We start from the raw sequence: 21,654 nt of genomic DNA on the forward strand, positions 1-21,654 counted from the left end.
AATTTTACAAAGTTATTTGAGAATACGATACTTAATATTAATCAGGCGTAAGTAATACAATTTGTAATAGGGTATAATTGCAAATTATGTAAAGTTTATTCACAACAGACTTTGAGCAAAGAAACTGTTTTCTAACTTTGGTAATAGAATTAATATAAGCTTAGACAACTATAGAAGGCGAAATGTATAGTTGAATTTTAAATGTATGAAAGATAATAGATAGTATTATCAGTATCTCTTTTTACCACTGCATTCCCGTTCCCAGGGATCGTATCTTGTCCCTCCATTTTTCTCAGCTGAAATTGGGCAGGCAAACCTGGCTAGTAAAAAAAGTTATTCTGTTGATTCGTGAGTGTCATATTCGTCGCTCGTGAACCGTGGATGTGTAGGGCGAGGTGGGCGTGCTAGTCTCTGCCGATATCTTGGGTCGCGGCACGTTGGAGTGCGTATGTACGCGCTTAGGTCCACGACCGCCAATCTTGGAGTTCGCACCGCTGTACCTAGATATTCATAAGTATTTAAAAAATATATTTATAGAAGGCTATTACTGGTTCGAACAAAGTCTAATTAGTTGTAAAGTACGTGGTTAATTACGGAATCTTTTAAAGTTAGAAAAAGCTTTCTAAAATGTTATATTTTATTTGGAAATATTAATGTCACATTCAGTGAGGTTCGAACCCTATTCTCAATAATTTGCGACAGTTATCGAATGTAATAATTAATAAAGCTATAAAAACTACTGATGATATGTATGTAGTGACGTCCAAAGCGTGTGTTAGACATTTAATTATGATATAGAGGCATTTATATACCCACTCACATCGCGAAAATACAATGTTTGAAGTTAATCGCCTGATTTCATTCAGATTTAATTCAGAATGATGCCACATACCGCATCTCTGTTTAGGACATTCACCTTGTATCATGGGCAACGTATTTTCAAAGTTAACAGTCTTCGGCCTTGTTCTTATTGATGGATTACGCGCAGTTCGTGGCGGTAAAGCCTTAAGGAGTGGTGAAGCGATGGGCAAGGATGGGGATAGCATCCGTGTAGCTAGAACTCGACGCTCGGGTGAAGAACTAGGAGATCTAAGTAAGATTAAATTGGAAGAAATGTTAGCCATTAATATCAGCTGGTATTTTGGCCACATTTAGGTGACAGGGGATGGCCACGCATGTAAATAAAATAAAGAAAAACCTAAGAATTACTGCGTATTTGTTTTTCGCAAATGCGTATTGCGAATGCGCACTTCGCGATGCGCAGTGCAAATGCGCATTCATTCAAATATGACTGAATGAATGAATGCCAATGTAAATTTTAATAATGTAAATCGTTCTCGACTGCACTTGAACACACAAAGAATTTCAACAAAATCTATCCAGCGTTGAGGAGTTTTATTACGAACACATGCACAGTAGATTTATATATACCAGCTGTTTATTTGCTGTATAGATAAATAACCTAGATACAGATTGCAGTGCCATCTGCCGGGCTGATTTGTGAATCTAAACCACCCAGGGCGCCACCTAAACGCATACAAAAAGTTCATTCAAATTGGTCCAGCCATTTAAGTGGAGTTTAGTGACATATACACGTACAGTATAATTATATTTGTATAAAGGTAAAAAATCAAAGGTCCTGTTAGAAGTTAATAAATACATACTAGGTAAAAAATTGTAAAATGACTAAAAATTAGAATGAATGTTGCAAAAATATCACAGTATTTATAAAGTGAGACACTGCAACAAATAAACTTCGGTCTCTCTATTAGTTCCTTAATATGTCCCTAGATTGATTTACTTACTAAAAAATTGATTTAACTACTAAAGAATTGCTAACAGCTATTTTTTTTTATATATAATTGTAAATTGCATGTTTTTTTTTTATTCTAGTTTGTTTTTTTTTTACTTTTAATGTTTAAGTTATTTTCTCTTCTTCATTGTAATGTTTCCCTTTAAATGTTGTGCACACTTGTTATTGATGCACATGCATGTATCTTGTTTTCTATGTTATGTGTTCTCTGTAAGTGTTTGTATGTGTTTCGTTAGTGTGCCTTTTAAAATAATATAAAATAAATAAAAAAATATTAGCTGTTAGCAATTCTTTCAAAATATAATTTATAAACTGGATTGAAGAACCTTTTCCGCTCATATCCCGGTCGTTTCCGACGCCGTCTGCCGCGAGGTTCCTTCTTCTTAGAGGTTGCTCCCATACGAGGTGGTATAACCGCTATGTGTCTGTAGTAATCACATAGAGCCTTCGCTAACGATCGACCTATCTTTGTATCTGTCTAGTATTTAGGAAACTATTGGTACACCACCATATGTATTTCAAACAAACAATTAGAATGGAATTTAGATAAATGTTATAAACGTTTATATATGTATAATAGTGAGACTGAGCTTTTATTTCTCAAATGTATGTTTTTCCTTTCTCTCTCTTCAGTTGGTAGTTTATGGCTGAACATCATTGTCAGCAATTAGGCTGAATTTAGGCTGAATTTAGTCTCACGCCCACCGTCAGCGCTCATAGATCAGCGCGTAGTTCATCAGCGCTGAGGCTTACGAACGTGGCTCGTTTTAGTATCGTACTGACCGCCTTACTGTACAGACGAAGACAAAAATGCAGAGTGTAATAGTTAATGCTGCTTTGTACTACCTATCTCAAAAAAATAAAAACCGGCGACGATGAAGACTCCATGTTCATCCATTGATTGAGCAGAGAGCCGTTGCAGGAGACTTTGTGCCCTGGCAAGATTCATGTATATTTTAACTTAAAAAGGCTTTGTTACGCCCTGTAGTGTAGTGTAGTCTGTACAGTAAGGCGGTCAGTACGATACTGAAACGAGCCACGCTGAGCCTCAGCGCTGATGAACTACGCGCTGATCTATGAGCGCTGACGGTGAGCGTGAGACTAAATTCAGCCTTAAACATCTGGACCGGACAATCTGTGTCCACCGGTTTCTGTCCAGCGCCACTTATAATCGATTTGAGGACGATGAGTCACTTGACCAGTCCACGTGAGATGTGAAAGACTCATCATCAATCAGATTGGTGAACGGGCACATGATTTGTTGCCTTCTGTGTTACCAACCACGATCAGTTTATTTAAGTTCTCCTCGCCTCTGCGTATTGCATTTTCCCGTCTATATTTGGTATATCGAACATAACATAATACAAATACAGTGTAAACTCTATAAAACGACACTCAAGGGACCGTGCATATTTTGACGTTACAAAGAGTTGTCGTTAAATAGAAAGATGAAAAATCTGTATTAGAAATAGAAAAAGTTTATTTCAGACTAGTGTTAGTAATGACATAAAAATGTATGTATGTCGTATGATGCCGACAGTTGAGTAAGTTGAGTTTATTACGGGATAGGACAATAAAGCGACAAAAGAACGTACGGAGTTCCACAGTTTTAACTAATTTTGGCAACTAAAAAAGTACTTTTTATTATTTAATTGTCCTTATTGCAGGTGGGGTTTATGCTATGTAGAGTGTGTCATTGTATGGAAGATAAGCTAAACCAACCAAAGCCGAGTGATTTCGACGCTTTAGGGACTTTGTCGTTAAATCGAGGGACGTTACATGAAGTTTACACTGTACTTGATCTTCATTTTCACCTTTATTATTTTATTACTTTGATAGCCTATTTGCCTAAAAAGCCAACCTCGTCCAATTTAGGTATTCTGGGTTAAAGTTATCGAATAACACAACGTCACATATTTACCTAGTCAAATGTGGTTAAGAAATTTAAAATAACTTTGAAAACATTATAATCAAGGATACAAGCATCTTCCGTATAATGCATATACGGCCCTCTAGGTGTAATCCTTCGTCCACCCATAGATGCGAGCAATGTGTACGCGTCCACTGCGCCCATGGGCAGAGATCTACGGGCGCTGCCCAACGAAAGCGCATCTGTATTGTACAAACACGACTCGCACTGCCATGCTTCAACTCGCATCGCCATGAACTTGGGCAGAACTGCGTGGCGTTCAAATCTAAAGGTAAATATCAAAGTCGTCGAGAAAGGTGTAATGTTTCATATTTTTACTATTACGGTTTGTTAATAAATTTTCCCATTCAACAATTTCTTCACCTACTATCATTTTACATATAAGGGTATATATATAGATATTTAGGTTATTTTAAAGTAAAATCGTTTTGACCATATAATATATGGCTGATAGTAGTATTAGTTTAATAATCATATAAATAAGTAGCATAATAAAAATAGAATCGCGAATATTAAAAGAAAAAATACATGAGGTTTCTTAAGTAAAAGTATAAAAGTTACCTGTACACGTCGTCATACGAATTTCCTCTCACAAAAACACCCTCGTGGCTAACATCAGCATGCAAGTCAATTATGAAATCCAATTGAAGGCCCTAAAACATTATATATTTTAATATAACCCAAGCTTCTTAACGCTCTATATTAGTATTGAGTCAATTGACTGTCAATTGTTAAGGAGTATATGGTGGAAAAGGGGCACGTACTTATACATCTATAATTTTTCATCATACAAATAAATCGTTTATTTGCAATGAAAGTGGTACATTTAGATGGATTCATTATAAAAATCCGGACAATCTGTCATATAACAATAGGCATGCAAATGTCACATTAATTTCCATAAAGATGATAAAGATAATAAGAGCATTAACATAATGTCATAATAATAAGTTATTTATTGTCAAACCTATGGTCTAAATACTAGCTCACGCTATAAAGGTACCTTGCCTTTAAAATTTAATCAGCAAATTTTAATGGAATGTTAAGCTTATGGTTCAAAACAATGATTCTTGTTCTGATAAGAGTTCAAGATCCCCATTAAACGTACTGTGAAGAACGACAACTGTCCAGGGACAAGATTCTAAAAAAAAATCTAATATGAAGACAAAGATCAATAAAAAGATCTGTTGCACTCTCATTGTTCTAATAATATCATGAACCATACATAACAAATACAATTAGTACTTTCCGAGCGTTAGTTAAATAAATTTTTCGATCTTCCATACGTTAGTAAATGTTGCGAAAAGTAATTGCGTTACAAGAAAATCAGTAATACTTTTTCCGCGGTGATCTTCTTGATGTGATCGTTGACTGCAATAAGCGCTGGGTGGGCGAAACTGGTCGCTGTATTCCAACATCTATTCAAATCAGAGCCCAGGAGATCAGAACGATGGTTGCCAAGAAAGACTCCATCAGGATTGAGCATCGGAACCACCTAAAGGTACATTTCTATTGAGAATTGTGCATAATTTTGTGTAAAAGGTTCTAAATAAAAAGTATTCCGGAATTTATGTTTTGCTTTTAATTACAAACTATGTACTGAGGACTTTGTTAGGGAATTAATTATGTATAACCTCTATGGCTCAGTTGTTGACCTGTATTTTTGTCTACATCATTCGGTGATTCTGGTTTCGATTTCCGCAAAAAAATCACAGATGATAGTGTCATTATTTGAACATTATATATATATATAGTACACACATACCTGTATAACAATTTCGTTGCGCAATGCCACCGCTTTTTCCGATGAACTTACAAGGAAATCAAGAAACCCTGTGAAAATATGTAAATTTGACAATTATTACTTTAAATAATGTTTTGACTTGCTATCCCTTTCCTTCTCATTTCTATACACGCTGCGCCTGCGGCGACAGAAAAACAAGACAAGATTTCGTATAGGCAGCGGCCCGTAAGTCTAGCGCTGGCCGATACGTGGAGGGGATTGCTGCGCATGTGTACTGTCGCGCGGGGGACAGAATGCGACTGGAGAGCCAATCGAAACTCTTCATTCCGCTAGCCCCCCTCAGGTACCTTATTTTTTACTTTTGCGCAATAACGGTCAGCGCTAGAGTTTCGTGCCGCTACTTGAAACCAATATCTAACGCGTATGATCCCACTCGCGCGTATCTATTCCCAGTACAACAGGATACAGACATTTAATAAATAAACGTTTAACAATAGTTTTGTACATTAAGTGTTGTATTCGTGTGTTATGTCTGTTTTTAGACTAGATAGATAGCTAGAAACAATACATCGGTCTTCATGGCCTCAAGCTTAGCAATGACAATATGGTTAATCATAAAAAAAATAAAAAAGTGAAAAACCTTGACAAATATAAGATGAAGGCGGTTCACCACCATGTGAACGAGCCAATAGAAGTACGACCCGTTTCTTTGTATCAGCCTTTTTAGTTCCCTCATCTTTTGCAAAAGGCTCCTTTCCAAATTCACCAATGGTTATCAAATCTATCCGACGTTTTTGCTAAAAGGTCACATTTTATTGTAGTAACTCGATGAATGAATTTGATAAGAAATATTTGGACTACAAAGTTCGGAAACACAGCTTAGGTAGTACATTCCATATGATTTTAAAATTTACGAACAAAAAACAAAAAAAATCTCATTCTAAGTTATAGTTAACTATCTAATCTATTAATCTCTAATGTATCAAGTTAGCCCTTTAGTTGATATCATTGCGTTATTTTAGCGTGAGCTTTAACCTTTTATTATTTTGATTTCATTATTATACATTTTCAATTCATGCATTTTCCACTACAAGCATATTTTAAACTTAAATAATTTAACTATGTATCTCTGTTGTTTGAAACAATGTTTTGCTTAATTTGATTCAAAATTTACGTCGCAGATACATCAAATCAAATCTGTCGTTAAAATAAGGTAGAAGAGGGGTACCGGGTTCGATTCCCGGTTCGAGGGCAAGTTTTAATTTAATTTAAAATTTGTTCTCGGCCTTTGGGAGGGTTGTGCGGTACCGGGCGAGTGCCTAAACCGTACATAGAGGATATGGTCGAATTTCTAAGGCAAAAAGCACGAATTATAAAAATCTTATACTTGACGCTGGCTAATGCACAAACCGTGCCAGAGCCATAAAAAAAGGTAAAAATACAAACTGTAGTCTGTGCAATTGACTCCCTTTTAGCAAACTCCTGCGCTTTCTTTTCCCATATACTAAGATGTTTCTGCAATTTCGAATACGAGTAGGGATATGATGCAACAAATTGATACACGTCTTCCTCACGATCGAACCCGAAGGCGAAGCTTAGTATTTTTCGTCCACGATGTACTATAGAGCGATGGTAGAATAATAAACGCCTAGGGATTCTTTGCCTGCAAATAAACTTATGATAAAATTGCAGCCTGTATTTTAAAGTAAACGCAATATAGTCTAGTCGACAAGTTGAAAATGGTACATAATAGAGATACTGCTCTTAAAATTATGTGCAATTTTGATTATCATGAATATTACTTTTATTTAAAATTTAAAAAAAATATTTCTATACTTTGTTATATATATATTATGGTTGTTTTTGTTAATTTTAGAAGTTTTAGAAAAAAAATAAAAAAAAGTTGAAAATTTGTTTATAACAAATTGGTAAGTTAATAAACAATAGAATTGTAGAAAAAAAAATTCTTAACTAATTATTTAAACAATAGAAAAATTAAAAAAAAAACGATTATAAACAATCAAAAATTGTTATTAAGGAAAACATTTTTTTTTTAAATCATAATATTTGTAATGTAATAAAAATTTTTTTTTAAATATTGATTTAATCAATTTGTTTAAAAAATTTTTAGCAACAAATGGCGGGAAAATTTTTTTTTGCAAATCAATAAATATCTTGTATTAATAAAAAAACGATAATATTATGATTGAACAAAAACCTATCACGTGGTGACACACACACAACACAATTTCACTTTTTATTTATTACTTAAAGAGAGGGACACTTGATTTATACTATAAATACTTCTAAAACTTCATTATATTAAATAAACCTTAAATCCTATATAATACCAAGACGTTGTTACGCCATCGCGTTTTAACACACGCCTAACGCCATCTATTACTTAAACAAATAATTAATTTAGACATTCCGCCCACCAAGGACGAGTCCTTTCAACATTAGAGTTGCACAAAATTTTGATAGAATTACTTTCATAACAAACAAAAAATAACATGTTCAGTTAAACATAACATAAAGTTCATCAAGAAAAAACAAGTTAAAGAATTCGAATATTATACTAGGTAAATACGTTAATAATAAATCTAAATCTACAACAATGAAAAGAAAGAATTATTATAACATTCGTAATTGAATCAAACTTGCCGCCCACCATGATGTAACAAAAAAAATTAAAATCTATTTCTGAAGTATACTTATTTTACTTAAAGGTCTCTTTATAAGGCCATTCTTACATTTTATGGTTATCACTCTAGTGATATTATCAGGACCAGTATGTTTTTCTACAATTTTACCTAATAACCATTTACACGGTGGCAAGTTTTCTTCCCTAACAATACAAATATCATTTATACAAGGGTCATCAAGTTTCGAATTCCACTTATATCTTTGACTTAAAGTTAACAAATATTCTTTAGACCATTTTTTCCAAAATTTTACAACAATATTCTGCATGACATTCCATCTTTCTTTAAGATTTACATTAAAATTAATAACTGATGTGTCATCAACAATATTTACAAGAGGTTCACCAATCAAAAAATGACCTGGAGTTAATGGGAGAGGGTCATCTGCTACGTCACTAAGCAATGAAATCGGTCTTGAATTTAAGCAAGCCTCAACCTGTGATAGAACAGTAACCAGTTCTTCATATGTCATTAAATTATCACCTATTGCCTTGTTCAAATGTGTTTTAACAGATCGCACTCCGGCTTCCCAAATGCCTCCAAAATTTGGTGCTTGAGGTGGAATAAAATGCCACGTTGTTAATTCAGATGTGAGTAATTTTGCAATCTCATCAGGTATGTTTGATTTAGACCGATCAAACATGTCTCTCAATTGTTTATTGGCACCAACAAAATTTGTGCCATTGTCGCTATACAGATCTCGACAATAACCACGCCTAGCGATAAATCTTCGAAAAGCTGCAATAAAAGCCTTAGAAGTCAAATCGGTGACTAATTCAATATGTATAGCTCGTGTTACCATACATACGAAGAGACAAATATAACTCTTGTAGGTCTTAGCTCCTCGTCCTGGAGAAAATTTTATATGATATGGACCTGCATAATCAACGCCGGTTGCTAAAAATGGTTTACTCGGCTTAAGTCGTGCATCAGGAAGTTGGCCCATAAGTTGTACTCTTGCTGCTTTAGAATATCTTAAACAGGTAATACATTTCCGATAGTACTTCTTGACCTGATCTCGAACTCGAACAATCCAATACTTTGAACGAAGAAAGTTTAGCATTATTTGAGGACCGCCATGCAAAGTCTTTTCGTGTGCATCTGAAATTAATAAATTAGTAAGGTGAGACTTAGCAGGTATAATAATGGGATGTCTTGCATCATAGCTTTCGTTGGCCATGCTTATTCGACCGCCTACCCTTAAAATCCCATTTTTGTCTAAAATGGGACAAAGAGTGCGTAACACGCTCTTTTTAGGTACTTCTTTTCCATTTGCTATAACTGTTATTTCTTCGCCAAATGCAAATTGTTGCACTTGCTTTATGCAGACTTCTAGTGTTTTATTGATTTCTGTGACTGTTATAAATTTAGGTAAGGTTTTTCGATCTTCTTTTCTCATTACAAATCTTCGACAATATGATATTACTCTCAACATTTTTACTAAATTAGAAAATTTAATCCATTCAAAATTTTCATTCCTTTCTATGATATTCATTGAAACTATTTTTTCTTCTTCATTTGTATCACCGATTTCTAAATCTTCAATTTGAATATTCGTGTTTCTTAACCATTGTGGACCTTCCCACCATAGAGTGTGAGACAGTAATTCAAGCGGACTCAGACCTCTTGACGCGCAATCAGCTGGGTTTGCTTCAGATGAAACATGACCCCACTGAGAGTATTCCATAATAGAAAGTATTTCTGAGACACGATTACTAACGAAAGTCATCCATTTACTTGGTCCACCTTTAAGCCATGCCAAAACTATTGTTGAATCCGTCCATCCAAACAGATCATTTTTAGGTATTTTCATAATTTGAGATATTTCGTTAATTAATTTTGATGCTAATACAGCACCGCACAGTTCTAGTCGAGGAATAGAAATTTTCTTCTCAATTGGAGCTACCTTTGTTTTTGCGGATACTAATCGAACTTCTATTTTATCATCTGAACTAATTACACGAATGTATACTGCGGCTGAGTAAGCTGAACAAGATGCATCTGAAAATGCATGTAATTCAACTCGACTTTTGCGGGTGTAACCTAACCATCTGGGAATTTGTAATTGCTGAATATGAATAAGATCATTTCTAAAATTAAACCACAATTCACAAAATTCACTTGACAAAGGATCGTCCCAATCAAGATGTGCTTTCCAAATCTGCTGGATCAAAAGCTTTGCTAATACTACGACTGGTGAAATCCAACCCAGAGGGTCATACAAACGGGCAATATTAGACAAAACTTGTCTTTTGGTAACAGGATATGTTATTTCTGATAAAGCAACAACGTATTCAAAACTATCAGTTTCTCTATTCCATTGGACGCCAAGGACCTTTATCATATTATCTGTTTTAATTGGCAAAGATGTCTCCTCTTTATTGTTTTGCTTTCCAATGTAATGCAATAACTCCTTACTATTGCTTGTCCATTTTTGCAATTGAAAGCCACCAGATGTCATTAAAGCATTCATTTCATCGTATACTTCTTTAGCTTCATCAATAGTCTCAGTTCCTGTCATCAAATCATCAACGTAAAAATCAGTATTTGTAATAGACGCTGCCACTGGAAACTTCCTCTTCTCTTCATCTGCCAGTCGTTGTAAAGTCTTTACAGCTAGGTACGGAGCACAAGCTGTTCCAAAAGTTAGCGTAAGTAACTTATAATGTTCCACAGGCATGTCTGGATGTGGCCTCCATAAAATCCGCTGAAAATTAGTTTGCGCAGAATCAATTAATACTTGTCTATACATCTTAACTAAATCAGCAACAATACTAATTCGATGAGTTCGCCACCTCATTAAAATATGTCTTAAATCTTGCTGGATTTTCGGTCCAACCATAAGATCGTCATTTAGCGAAACATCATTCATACCCTTACTAGATGCATTGAAAACCACGCGCACTTTAGTGGTTTCCTTATCTGCTCTCACCACTGCATGGTGAGGAAGATACACTGCAGTACTGTTATCCACATCATCTTCTGCAACTCGAGACATGTGGCCAAGTGTCAAATATTCTTCAATCACTTTTGTATACTCTTCACGTAACCAAAAATTATTAGATAATCTTCTTTCTAACGACACCAATCTTTTCATTGCAATATCCATAGATTGTCCATACTGACATTCTGGATCCTTATTTTTAAATGGTAATGTAACAATGAACCTTCCATTCTCATTTCTAGTAGTCGTAGCCTCATAAAGTGTTTCACACATTTGCTCTTCAACAGAAAGTCTCTTCTGAATCCTATCTGGTTCAGCCTCTATCTCCCAAAAACGTTTTAGATAATCATCTTCCTGTTCGACTTGCAAATGTAAACTCGTAATGTTAGCTGTGGAATAAGTATCAGACATTTTTCCCGATAAAACCCAACCAAAGGCCGTATTTTGTGCGATAAGTTTTCCTTTGGGTTGTTTTATTAGGCCATCTAACAATATATCTGAGTATACCTCAGCTCCTACCAATAAATCTATTTTACCTGGTATAGTATAACCTGGATCAGCTAATTCTAACGTAGAAAGTTCCTTCCAATCAGGTAAATCAATTCTGTCACAAGGCAGCATATCAGTGAGTGACCGTAACACGTAAGCATTAACTCGAATTAAACATTCTGGATTATGGCGAGATTCTAAATACAATATAACTAAATATTTTACATGCATTTGACCATCTCCCAGACCTGAAACATTACTATTAACAGATAATTTTTTTAAATTTAACAATTGAGCAGCCGCTTCTGTGATAAACGAAGCTTGCGAGCCTTGATCTAACAAAACCCGCAATATACTCCTATTTCCACTCCTGGACCTCGCCTTGACGACAGCTTTCGCCAGAAGCACTTGTTGATTGTGCCCTTGACGTTTTGCAAAATTTGCTACAATCGATGTACTTGGCACTGGATTCTCTTCTCCATTTTGAACTTCCTCCAATACATTATTAATGTGTGTGTCACTTCCTTCCCTCTCAAAATGCAGCAAAGTATTATGTCTTCTGCCACATTTCCTACAACATGTCGATTGTCGACATTTATTTACTACGTGAGTCGTTTGTAAGCAATTGTAACAAAGTCCTTTTGACAGAGCAAAATCTCTTCTTTGTTGAACAGTACGAAGTCTAAATTGCTTACATAAATTAATATAATGATTTTCTCCGCATAAAAGACAACTAAATTCCGTTTTTTTATTATTCTCTTGAACTGCCGCGTGAAACGTTTTAGGAACTTGTTTTTTCATTTGAAAACTAGGTTTAGGTAATTGTTTTCCAGTCTCAACCATCTCTAGACTCCTAAATCTTCCCTCAAGAAACTCAACAAATTGCGACCATGTTGGCAAATCATCTGACAAATTATTTATGTGACTTTCCCACTGTTTATGTGTTTCTAAGTCTATTTTCGAGACTGTCAAATAAATTACAAGAGAATCCCAAGAAGCCGTAGATATGCCCATATTATCCAAAGCCTTTAAACAAGAAGTTGTTGTATCTAATAATTGTTTAATTGCTGATGATGATTCACTAATTGATTTCTGTGAAAATAAAGTCTTAAGAATTGCATTACTATTATATCTTTTGTTGTTATATCTTTTTACTAATTGATTCCACGCTTCTTCATAGTTGAGATCTGTAGTCGAATAATTTCCTATTAAGTTTAAGGGTTCTCCTACTATACTACTTTTTAAATAATGCAATTTCTGCGCAGGCGATAACATTTCATTATTATGAATAACAGAACAGAACAAATCATAAAATGTCTGCCATTCACTATATTTTCCAGAAAATGAGGGTAGTTGTATCCGTGGTAATTTTATAACATCTACAGAATGAGCCTTTGCTTGATTTTCCCTACATGTTGAACTCTCAAACTGTTCTAACTTTTCTTTTAAATCTGTCATATATTCAGTATATATTTCTTGGAACGAATCACAAATGTCTTCTTCAAAATACGGAAACGACTTTATTTGTTCTGGAACAACTATTTGTATTAAATGCTTATGATTATCCATAAATTCCTTCAGCAACTCATCTAAAGTATTTATACGTGTTTGGACATATGCTTTTGTTATTCTCACTCTTGGACTTTTCTTATAATTTGAATGCGCCTTTTGTAGCCTTGAATGTAAATCCTCTTGATTTTTTATTATGTTAAAAGCCATTATTTCAATTTAAAATTACGTAAAGTCTATTATTTCAAATCACTAATGTTTTAATTATTTTAATTTACAACACTTTTTTTTTTTTTTTAATTAGTTCAAGATTTGTTGAAATTATTCTAAGTCCAAGATTGGTTGAAATTATTCTAACTTCTAAGTCCATACTAATTACTATAAAATTTTACAAGTCCAGTTGTCACTAATGAATAAATATTCTAAGTCTTTTGCATTAACTCACGAGTCCAAAGTCCATCTCGGGTTTCGGCACCATGAACAAAAACCTATCACGTGGTGACACACACACAACACAATTTCACTTTTTATTTATTACTTAAAGAGAGGGACACTTGATTTATACTATAAATACTTCTAAAACTTCATTATATTAAATAAACCTTAAATCCTATATAATACCAAGACGTTGTTACGCCATCGCGTTTTAACACACGCCTAACGCCATCTATTACTTAAACAAATAATTAATTTAGACAATGATGATTTAGAAAGAAAAAAAATTTTTTAACAACATTACTTGGATTTTTAAGTTTTTGTTTAAGTAAAAAAATTGTTATAAACAGAGTATAAATAGTTTTTTAACTTTTATGGCACGATCTTGTTAAGTAAGAAAGGCTCTACGAAGCGAAAAATTTACACATTTTTTTTCACTTACAATTAAAACGGTTGTTCAAGAAAATTTCGTTAGTTAACAATTGTTTAACTTGTTGAAAAATTAACTTTAAGTAAAATTATCAACGGGAATAAATTAATTATAGTGTTCAGAACACACCATAATTTTTTCCAATTTAAAAAAAAATATTCAATACCTTAAATTAATTAATTAATGTGCCGTACTCGCTTTTGACGCCACGCGCGAATCTTAAAAATGTCACGCGCAGACCTATTTTCAGCGTTAAATTAAAATTATAAATAATGGAGATAGAGTTCCAAGAGTTTTTTATTGGAAATTTCCTCCTCTTTCAGAATCTTTTTTTGAAATTTCCTAAATATTAATAGTTTATTAAATATTGGCAAAAAGCGAAATGGCATTTTTTTTCATCTTTAATTGTTTATAACTTTTGCAATTTTTTATGTGCTAATACACGCTTTTGGCACATTTTTCTAGACGTCATTCCGGATCCAATGAGCTATCGCACATAATTTTAAGAGCAGTATCTCTATTTTGTACCATTTTCAACTTGTCGACTAGACTAATATAGCTAGATTGATTATTTCAGTGTTCTGTTCATTTATAATTATTATTAGGTAGGTACAACTTCTATAAGTAACTAAAGTGAAATTATAGAAGTTTCATATGAACTATAGGACTCTTTCCGTCGATAAATTTGACTGACATTATAATTACCAACCATCTCTAACTTAGTGGATTTTTTAAAATATGCATTACCATTTTTGTCGTGACGTAGATCGAACAAGCGGTGTCATTTCACAGTTGTAAAGCGTAAATTCCTTTCCCATATTAATAATGTTGAATATCACTCTCTGAAATATGTATTATCTGAAGTTTAGATTCCTTGTGAACACGGAGCGTTTTTCATAAACGCGTCCAAGGCTTTAAAAGAAAATCTTTCTTCATCACCTAGCCATTAAAGCCTAATAAAGACATCCGATCATATTAAAAAGGATTATTTAAAAAAAAACATGTAGACACGCATGGACTTGTATACTGTAACATGTCCCCACATTGAAGGCTTTCGAAACTGCCACAGCCTTTGATGTATGGAATTTTAATAATACCTGGTCTTGTTTAACGTTCTCCACAGTAAAATTGAACCAGAACCGAGACCTTGGTCGGCATGTATCAGGTCGTATGAACAGATCATACTCCAGTTCGGTAATATGATCAGCACGGCCCAAGTTACCGCATTCATATGCTGCGTCAAAACAGAGATGGCCACGCTTCGCTTTTCCACTGTGGCCTGGTGGACGTACGATCAGACGATTGAGGTTGCCGAGACCACCCTCACCATCGCTTTCTTCACTATCTGGAATGTTTGTCTTTTATTAAAATTCCGACAAAGCTGTATAAAAAAACGGGTGCATGTACTTATGTACGCGCGTAAGAAGTTATACTTCTTTGGCATTATTAAAAATAGTATTTATAATTAAATAATCAAAGACTGGAAAAGAAGTCATTACAGTCAATAAAGTTCAGTTTACATTTGAAAAATTAAATATTTATTATTATTGTCTTACATTAGGTGTAACATAAATTCTATTACTTTTCGAATGTTGTTTTTAAATTATGTCCAATGCCGTAGCATCTTCCGTGGGCAACTTCATTCTGTTAATTTTGTGTCACGGTGCGCGCGCATCGTAAAATTTTACCTTCATCAATTTTTCATAACGCGCCTAAAGAAGTATAACTTCAAAAATTATCAAAGCAATTAGATCAAAAATATAAATGTGCGTCACGTCGGCAAAAGTCTCCAAATTAATATATATTTTTAAATCGATAAAAAATATATTTCTAACGTTGTGGCGAGTCAAACAAAAACGTCGTAGATTTGTTAGCTTATTTAAAAATGTAATAAAACTGTAATACATTTATTTTACTCCCTGTGATACCCTTAATTCTGGCAATATAAATTTTTAATTTTGCTGTTACACTTTGCAAGAAAATTAATTAATTTTAATCATTAAACATACCATCCGGACCTTTTCTATAAATACTTGCGTGTTCCAGGTCATCAACCAACGCGTTCATAGCAAACGCAGCACCCACAGTGAAGCTTGAAAGCTAACACTAAACGCATATAACCTAACAGGCTTACAACATAGGAAACTCGTTTTCTTAACACGCTAACGTAATCGCTTATTTGATCGTCAATTGAAACTTTACACGAAACCGAATAGGGTTAAGAAATAAAACCACACGAATCAAACTTATATAAAAGGTTTAAAAATGGTGGCTTTAGTCGAAATGTTATCGTATTTCAAAATACACGACAACCTTATGTAGTCCATCCACCTTTGTTCTCTTTTTTTTATAAGTAATAATAAATATTGCATTGCATCGTGCTTTATTATTACATAACTAATGACATTAAATATGCCATAAATGCATATAAATTCATGTAATTAATTAATATCCAAAGTCAAAGCAAATCCCCCGATAAAAGTATTGCCGATTACACAACTTAAACCGTAATTATTATGTTAATAAAATAAATAAATAAATCCTTTATTTGCCAAGATAGTGGTACAAAATAAAAAAATCGAACAACAAGAAAAGTCTGCATAATCAGCCATATATAAATAGGCATGCAAATGTCATAATAAGAAGTCAAGTCATTTATGAGTAATTGTTAAACTTATGTTCTAAATATTCGGTCACGCTATAAAAGCACCTTGACTTTAAAAACCTAATGTTAAATATATGAAGAAGGGCCTCATAGCCTAGCGGTCTTATTAAGTGGCAGCTAGGTGGGGGGTACCGGGTTCGATTCCCGGTTCGAGGGCAAGTTTTAATTTAATTTAAAATTTGTTCTCGGCCTTTGGGAGGGTTGTGCGGTATCGGGCGAGTGCCTAAACCGTACATGGAGGACATGGTCGAATTTCTAAGGCAAAAAGCACGAATTATAAAAATCTTGTAGGTACTTGATTTGGTTGACGCTGGCTAATGCACAAACCGTGCCAGAGCCATAAAAAAATATAAGAAGTAATACCACACGAATCAAACTTATATGTATAAAATGGTGGCTTTGTTTGGAATGTTATTGTATTTCAAAATACATGACAACCTTATGTAGTCCATTGAATGAACTTTAAAGTTAATGAGTAATTAATCTAATCAAACATTTTATGCTTGTTATAAATTTGTTAAGACGTAGTACGTAACTATTTCGCTTTGACCTAGGCAAAACTTTTGTTGTTTTTTTTTTAATTTTTTTACATGTCATGTTGAGTAATTCGTAATCTATGTGTACAAGCATGAAAAATAAATAAATTAGTACAAAAGCCACCTAATTAAATATATTTTGACTTTGATGGGTTCATCCGAATGCGAACGAGAGCAAACTTTTAGATTATATTTCAGACCCATAGAACCTTAGTTACTGAAAATATATATGTTTCTTATTCTTATTACGTATCTCAAAATAATAATTATTTATTTCCAAAGACAGTAAATATATAGTATATACGTATATAATGTTCTTAACCTTCATAGTAACAATAATAATTGTTGAAAGTTATTAGTGCTGAGTTGGCCTAGTGGCTTCAGCATCCCCCCCAAGGTCCAAGCCTTGACGTGGCGGGGGGGCTCTAGTACTTGGAGTGCAAGCCAGCACTTTAGGGAAGCCGATTGGACCGATGGGAAGGTTCTCAGTAGGCTTCTTTAAATAGAAGAAACTTGATGAACAACAGGCGCGTGAAGCACGTAGAAGTAGTGTTCTTTGAGGGAAGGTGTGCGTCATCTATTTTCGCACGTGGGATGGCCGGCTTGCAAAGCCAGCGTTTTTGGTGTATCATGTTATCTGGGGTGTAAGCCAGCACCTTGGGGAAATGTATCGACCGAACTTTTGTAGTAGCCTTTAAAGGCAAGAGGTGCGTTTTATTGCGTACGTGGGATGGCCAGCTCGTATAACTGGCGTTTGTGAATATCAAGAGCATTGCTCTTGGCACACTGTATTTGAAACTTGTGGAGTTGCCAGACTTCCATAGATCACGACCCCAGGTGGCGAATAGGGGTCCTCGCACTCGCCCGCGGGGGTACCGGTTGGACTTCCGACATCCAACTGGCGTGGACCAAAACTGGTGGGCTCAGGGCGTGCCCCCGGTTCAATTTTTGAATCGGTAACGACCGGTGTTGAGCGCATATTTTTGCGTTGAGTTGGTGAAGAGCTTGCGTGTCTTTTTACATTTGTAATGCTCAGTAGCTTCTGCATATTGTAGATGACCTTCTAGGTCAATGGCGCGACGGATCTGGTGACTGCGATAAGCAGTTTCTGGGTGGGTTTCGACTCTCCGTCGGGCAACCTGTTACCTCCGGCGTGTGTCGTTGTCATGTCTAGCGGCATGCTTGTGGCCAGGGGGGCTTGCCTTTATTGGCCGGCCCTGAGAGAAAGGAAAATCTCAATAAAAAACCCTTAAATTCCCGACATTGGGGCGCCTTCTAGGTTTTGCGCGGTGTCGGTTACCTGTATTTAGTAGTAAAGTCAGTCGCTAGCGGCCAGCCCTCGGATACCACCCGTCCTCCGAGTGGTATAAGGGTTACCTAGGTGCAGGGGGCACCACCTGGGTGGACTGTGTATTTCCCCCATGGAAAATAATTTATGAAATGACAACAATAAATAATCTAATAAACAAAAAAACCAAATCAAAAGAAGATGTTAGTGTGGAGATGCCGTGTGATGCGGCTGAGCAGGAGGCTGGAGTGGCAACGGCGGGCGATCAGTTTGTTTTGCCAGCGCCCCCCAGTGATATTATGTTGGAGTGCCCTGAGATGTCGGATTCTTCCACATACTCAGGTGTTGAAGCAAGGGAGTCTTTGACAGTTTCATCGCGGTTTTGGAGCTCCCGGAAGCGTTTCAGAGAAGTCGCTGACACTGATTCAGATATCGCTAGAGAGGCGACTTCAAAGATAACGCGGCGTAAAGGCAGAGGTCGGCCATCCACTAAGGGCGAGAATGTGGATCCGGTTCCTGCTAATAAATCTGCCAAGTTGAAAGAAACTAGAGCTGAGAAAAAGGCTCGCGAGGAAGAAGAGCTTTTGGCCTTGGAAATTAAAGCTCGAGAAACACAATGTACTCTATCTTCTGTCTTGGTGTCGGAACAGGGCGAGGATATGTCATTGGATTTAGTAAAGAGGATTGAGGCTAGCCTGGGAGTTGTTGAAAAGGTCGCCACAAAATCGTCCAATATCAAAGGACAATGGGTCCATATGGCTAAAAATGCCATTGCGGACATGCGGAAGGATATTGGGGTGCTTGCTACACGTTCAGTTTCTGAGGAAACTCGATCTCTGCGTGAAGACAACGAGCGCCTCAAAAAGCAAATTTAGATACTCCAGCAGGATATGACGGATCTTGGAAACATGTTGGAGTTAATTCAAAGGAGCCACCGCTCACTCCTTCTCTCCTCGAGGAGTTTGAGGCAAATCTGATGCGCCGTATCGGGGATAGATTAAATGCACGGTTTGAGAGTCTAGAGCCTAGGCTTAATCCTGCACCTGTATTAAGACCTTCTCTAGCCGCGGACCGACGCAAGGTCGTTGGGCCCCCTAGATTTGAGTCAGGTCAATCCCAGGATAATAGACAGGTGAATAGTAGAAGCTTGGTGCAAGCAGCATCTACTGCTTTGCCCCAAGGACCATCCTCTATTTCAAAAAAGAAGAAAAATAAAAGAATTGCAGGAGAGGAAATATTGGCCATTGAAAAGGTATCTGCTATTACTCAGCCCTCGCCTCTGCAATCGGCTTCCAACCTTTCTAAGGAACATTGGTTGATTGTTGGGAAAAGAAAGAAAAGGAAAAGGAAGAAAAGGGAAAGGTCAGGTGCTGTGTTAGCTCAACCAACTGTAACAGGTTTTCAGGCACCAGTTAAAAAGCCAAGACTGCGTACTCCCCGAACAGCTGCTGTTGTTGTAACTGTCCCGGCGGAAATTCAGAAAAAAGGCGTAACATATGCGGAGGCTATTAAAGAAGCGAAAGGCCAGATTAGGCTAGAAGAGTTGGGAATTGAAGCAGTTAGGTTTAGACGTGCCGCAACTGGTGCTGCCATTATACAAGTCACTGGTGAAGGTGGAGGAGATAAAGCAGATGTTTTGGCTAAAAAATTAAGGGAGTTGTATGGTACGAAGGGCATCCTTGTATCGAGGCCTGTTAAATCTGTTGAGGTAAGAGTATCAGGCTTAGACGATTCTGTTACTGCTGACGAAGTAAAATTCGCTGTGTGTAAAAAAGGGGAGTGCTCATCCGATCATGTTAGAGTTGGCGAAGTTCGTCAGGATAAGTCAGGTCTCTTTGCGGTGTGGGTGAAATGCCCGGTGGAAGCTGCAAAGAAATTGTCTGAAGGTCGTCTGCTTGTAGGCTGGACTTCAGCTTGGGTGACGGTGCTGCAACAACGAGAACTTAGGTGCTTCCGCTGTTTGCAAGCTGGTCATGTTGCAGCTCGTTGTACGGATGAAATAGACCGTAGTAAGTCTTGTTACCGGTGTGGCCAGCCAGGCCATCGTGCTTCTGTTTGTTCATCCAAACCACAATGTCCTCTGTGTATTGCGGCAGGTAAAACAGCTGATCATCGACTGGGGGGGAAAGCTTGTACGGCTCCCAGTCAAAAGATGCCGAGAAGATTCAACACGAAGGTTTCAGTAGAACCAACCTTAAGCGGTGACATAATGGAGACCCAAGAAATTGTAATAAGTTAGTATGGATCTACGCTTTATTCAATCTAACCTGAACCACTGTGCAAGTGCTCAAGACCTTTTAATTCAGAGTTTGACACAGTGGATCGTTAATATAGGGATTGTTTCAGAACCATACATGGTTCCAGATAAAAACAACTGGGTCGGTGACCGTGATGGTCTTGTTGCGGTTTTTATAAATGATGTCAACTTGCTGTCAGTTGCTTCTACAATGCAGGGTAGAGGTTGCGTTGCTTTAAAAATTGGCAGAATTGCAGTTATTGGTGTTTATTTTTCCCCAAATAAAACGCTTGCTGAATTTGAAACGTTTTTGTCCGAACTGGGCTGTCTGGTTTCATGGTGTCGACCCCTCGATCTTATAGTCGCTGGAGATTTCAATGCTAAATCTACAGTGTGGGGGTCTCCAGTATCTGACGAACGTGGTGACGCTTTGTTGGATTGGCTAGCAACTCAAAATTTAGTGTCACTGAATCGGGGTAATGTTCAGACTTGTGTACGTATGAATGGTGGCTCTATTGTGGACGTTACTTTTTCAAGTCCTGCTCTTGCAAGTCGTGTTTATGGATGGAGGGTGTTGTCAGAAGTTGAAACTTTATCGGACCACAAGTACATTCGTTTTGATATCCTCGATTCCACTGTAAGCTTACCGGGTCCTGCTCCATCTGAGATAGGTCCTAGATGGTCCCGAAAATATCTAGACAAAGATGCGCTTACCGAGGTATCCTTAGTAGAAGCTTGGAATCCCAAACCTTCAAATTTTACAATTGATTCTGAGGTAGAATGGTTTAGGGACTCACTGACTCGTATCAGTAACGTTGCTATGCCCCGGATCGGTCCCATCTCACCCAAGCAAAGCGTCTATTGGTGGTCATCTGAACTAGCCCGACTACGAATGGAGTGTGTTAAGGCGCGTCGCCGTTACACGCGTTT

General features: G+C 36.3%; 1 protein-coding gene across 1 annotated transcript; it reads right to left on the reverse strand.

Moving 5' to 3' along the window:
* Positions 1-56: 56 nt before the first annotated feature.
* Positions 57-20,532, reverse strand: LOC125056277 (cytosolic carboxypeptidase 6-like). The gene is made up of 12 exons (XM_047659306.1): positions 20,512-20,532; positions 15,097-15,357; positions 14,747-14,841; positions 6,934-7,150; positions 6,128-6,284; positions 5,509-5,576; positions 5,080-5,238; positions 4,305-4,396; positions 3,794-4,008; positions 2,140-2,287; positions 917-1,089; positions 57-500 (listed from the first exon to the last, which is right to left on the reverse strand). Exons 1-12 carry the CDS (start codon positions 20,530-20,532, stop codon positions 334-336), a joined length of 1,773 nt encoding a protein of 590 aa, XP_047515262.1. The 3' UTR covers positions 57-333.
* Positions 20,533-21,654: the final 1,122 nt, after the last annotated feature.

The sequence above is a fragment of the Pieris napi genome, chromosome 14 (genome assembly GCF_905475465.1).
Source record: "Pieris napi chromosome 14, ilPieNapi1.2, whole genome shotgun sequence".
NCBI lineage: Eukaryota > Metazoa > Arthropoda > Insecta > Lepidoptera > Pieridae > Pieris > Pieris napi.

Bases quoted from the DNA above. Each gene is read 5' to 3' on its own strand.
- LOC125056277 (XM_047659306.1), bottom strand. From the start codon at position 20,532: ATGGCCTGGCTGGCCACACCG. The intron at 14,842-15,096 runs GTATTATTAAAA...TACATATTTCAG, and splicing joins AGAACGTTAAACAAGACCAG to AGAGTGATATTCAACATTAT. The intron at 2,288-3,793 runs GTATCCTTGATT...AATACTAGACAG, and splicing joins GCATTATACGGAAGATGCTT to ATACAAAGATAGGTCGATCG.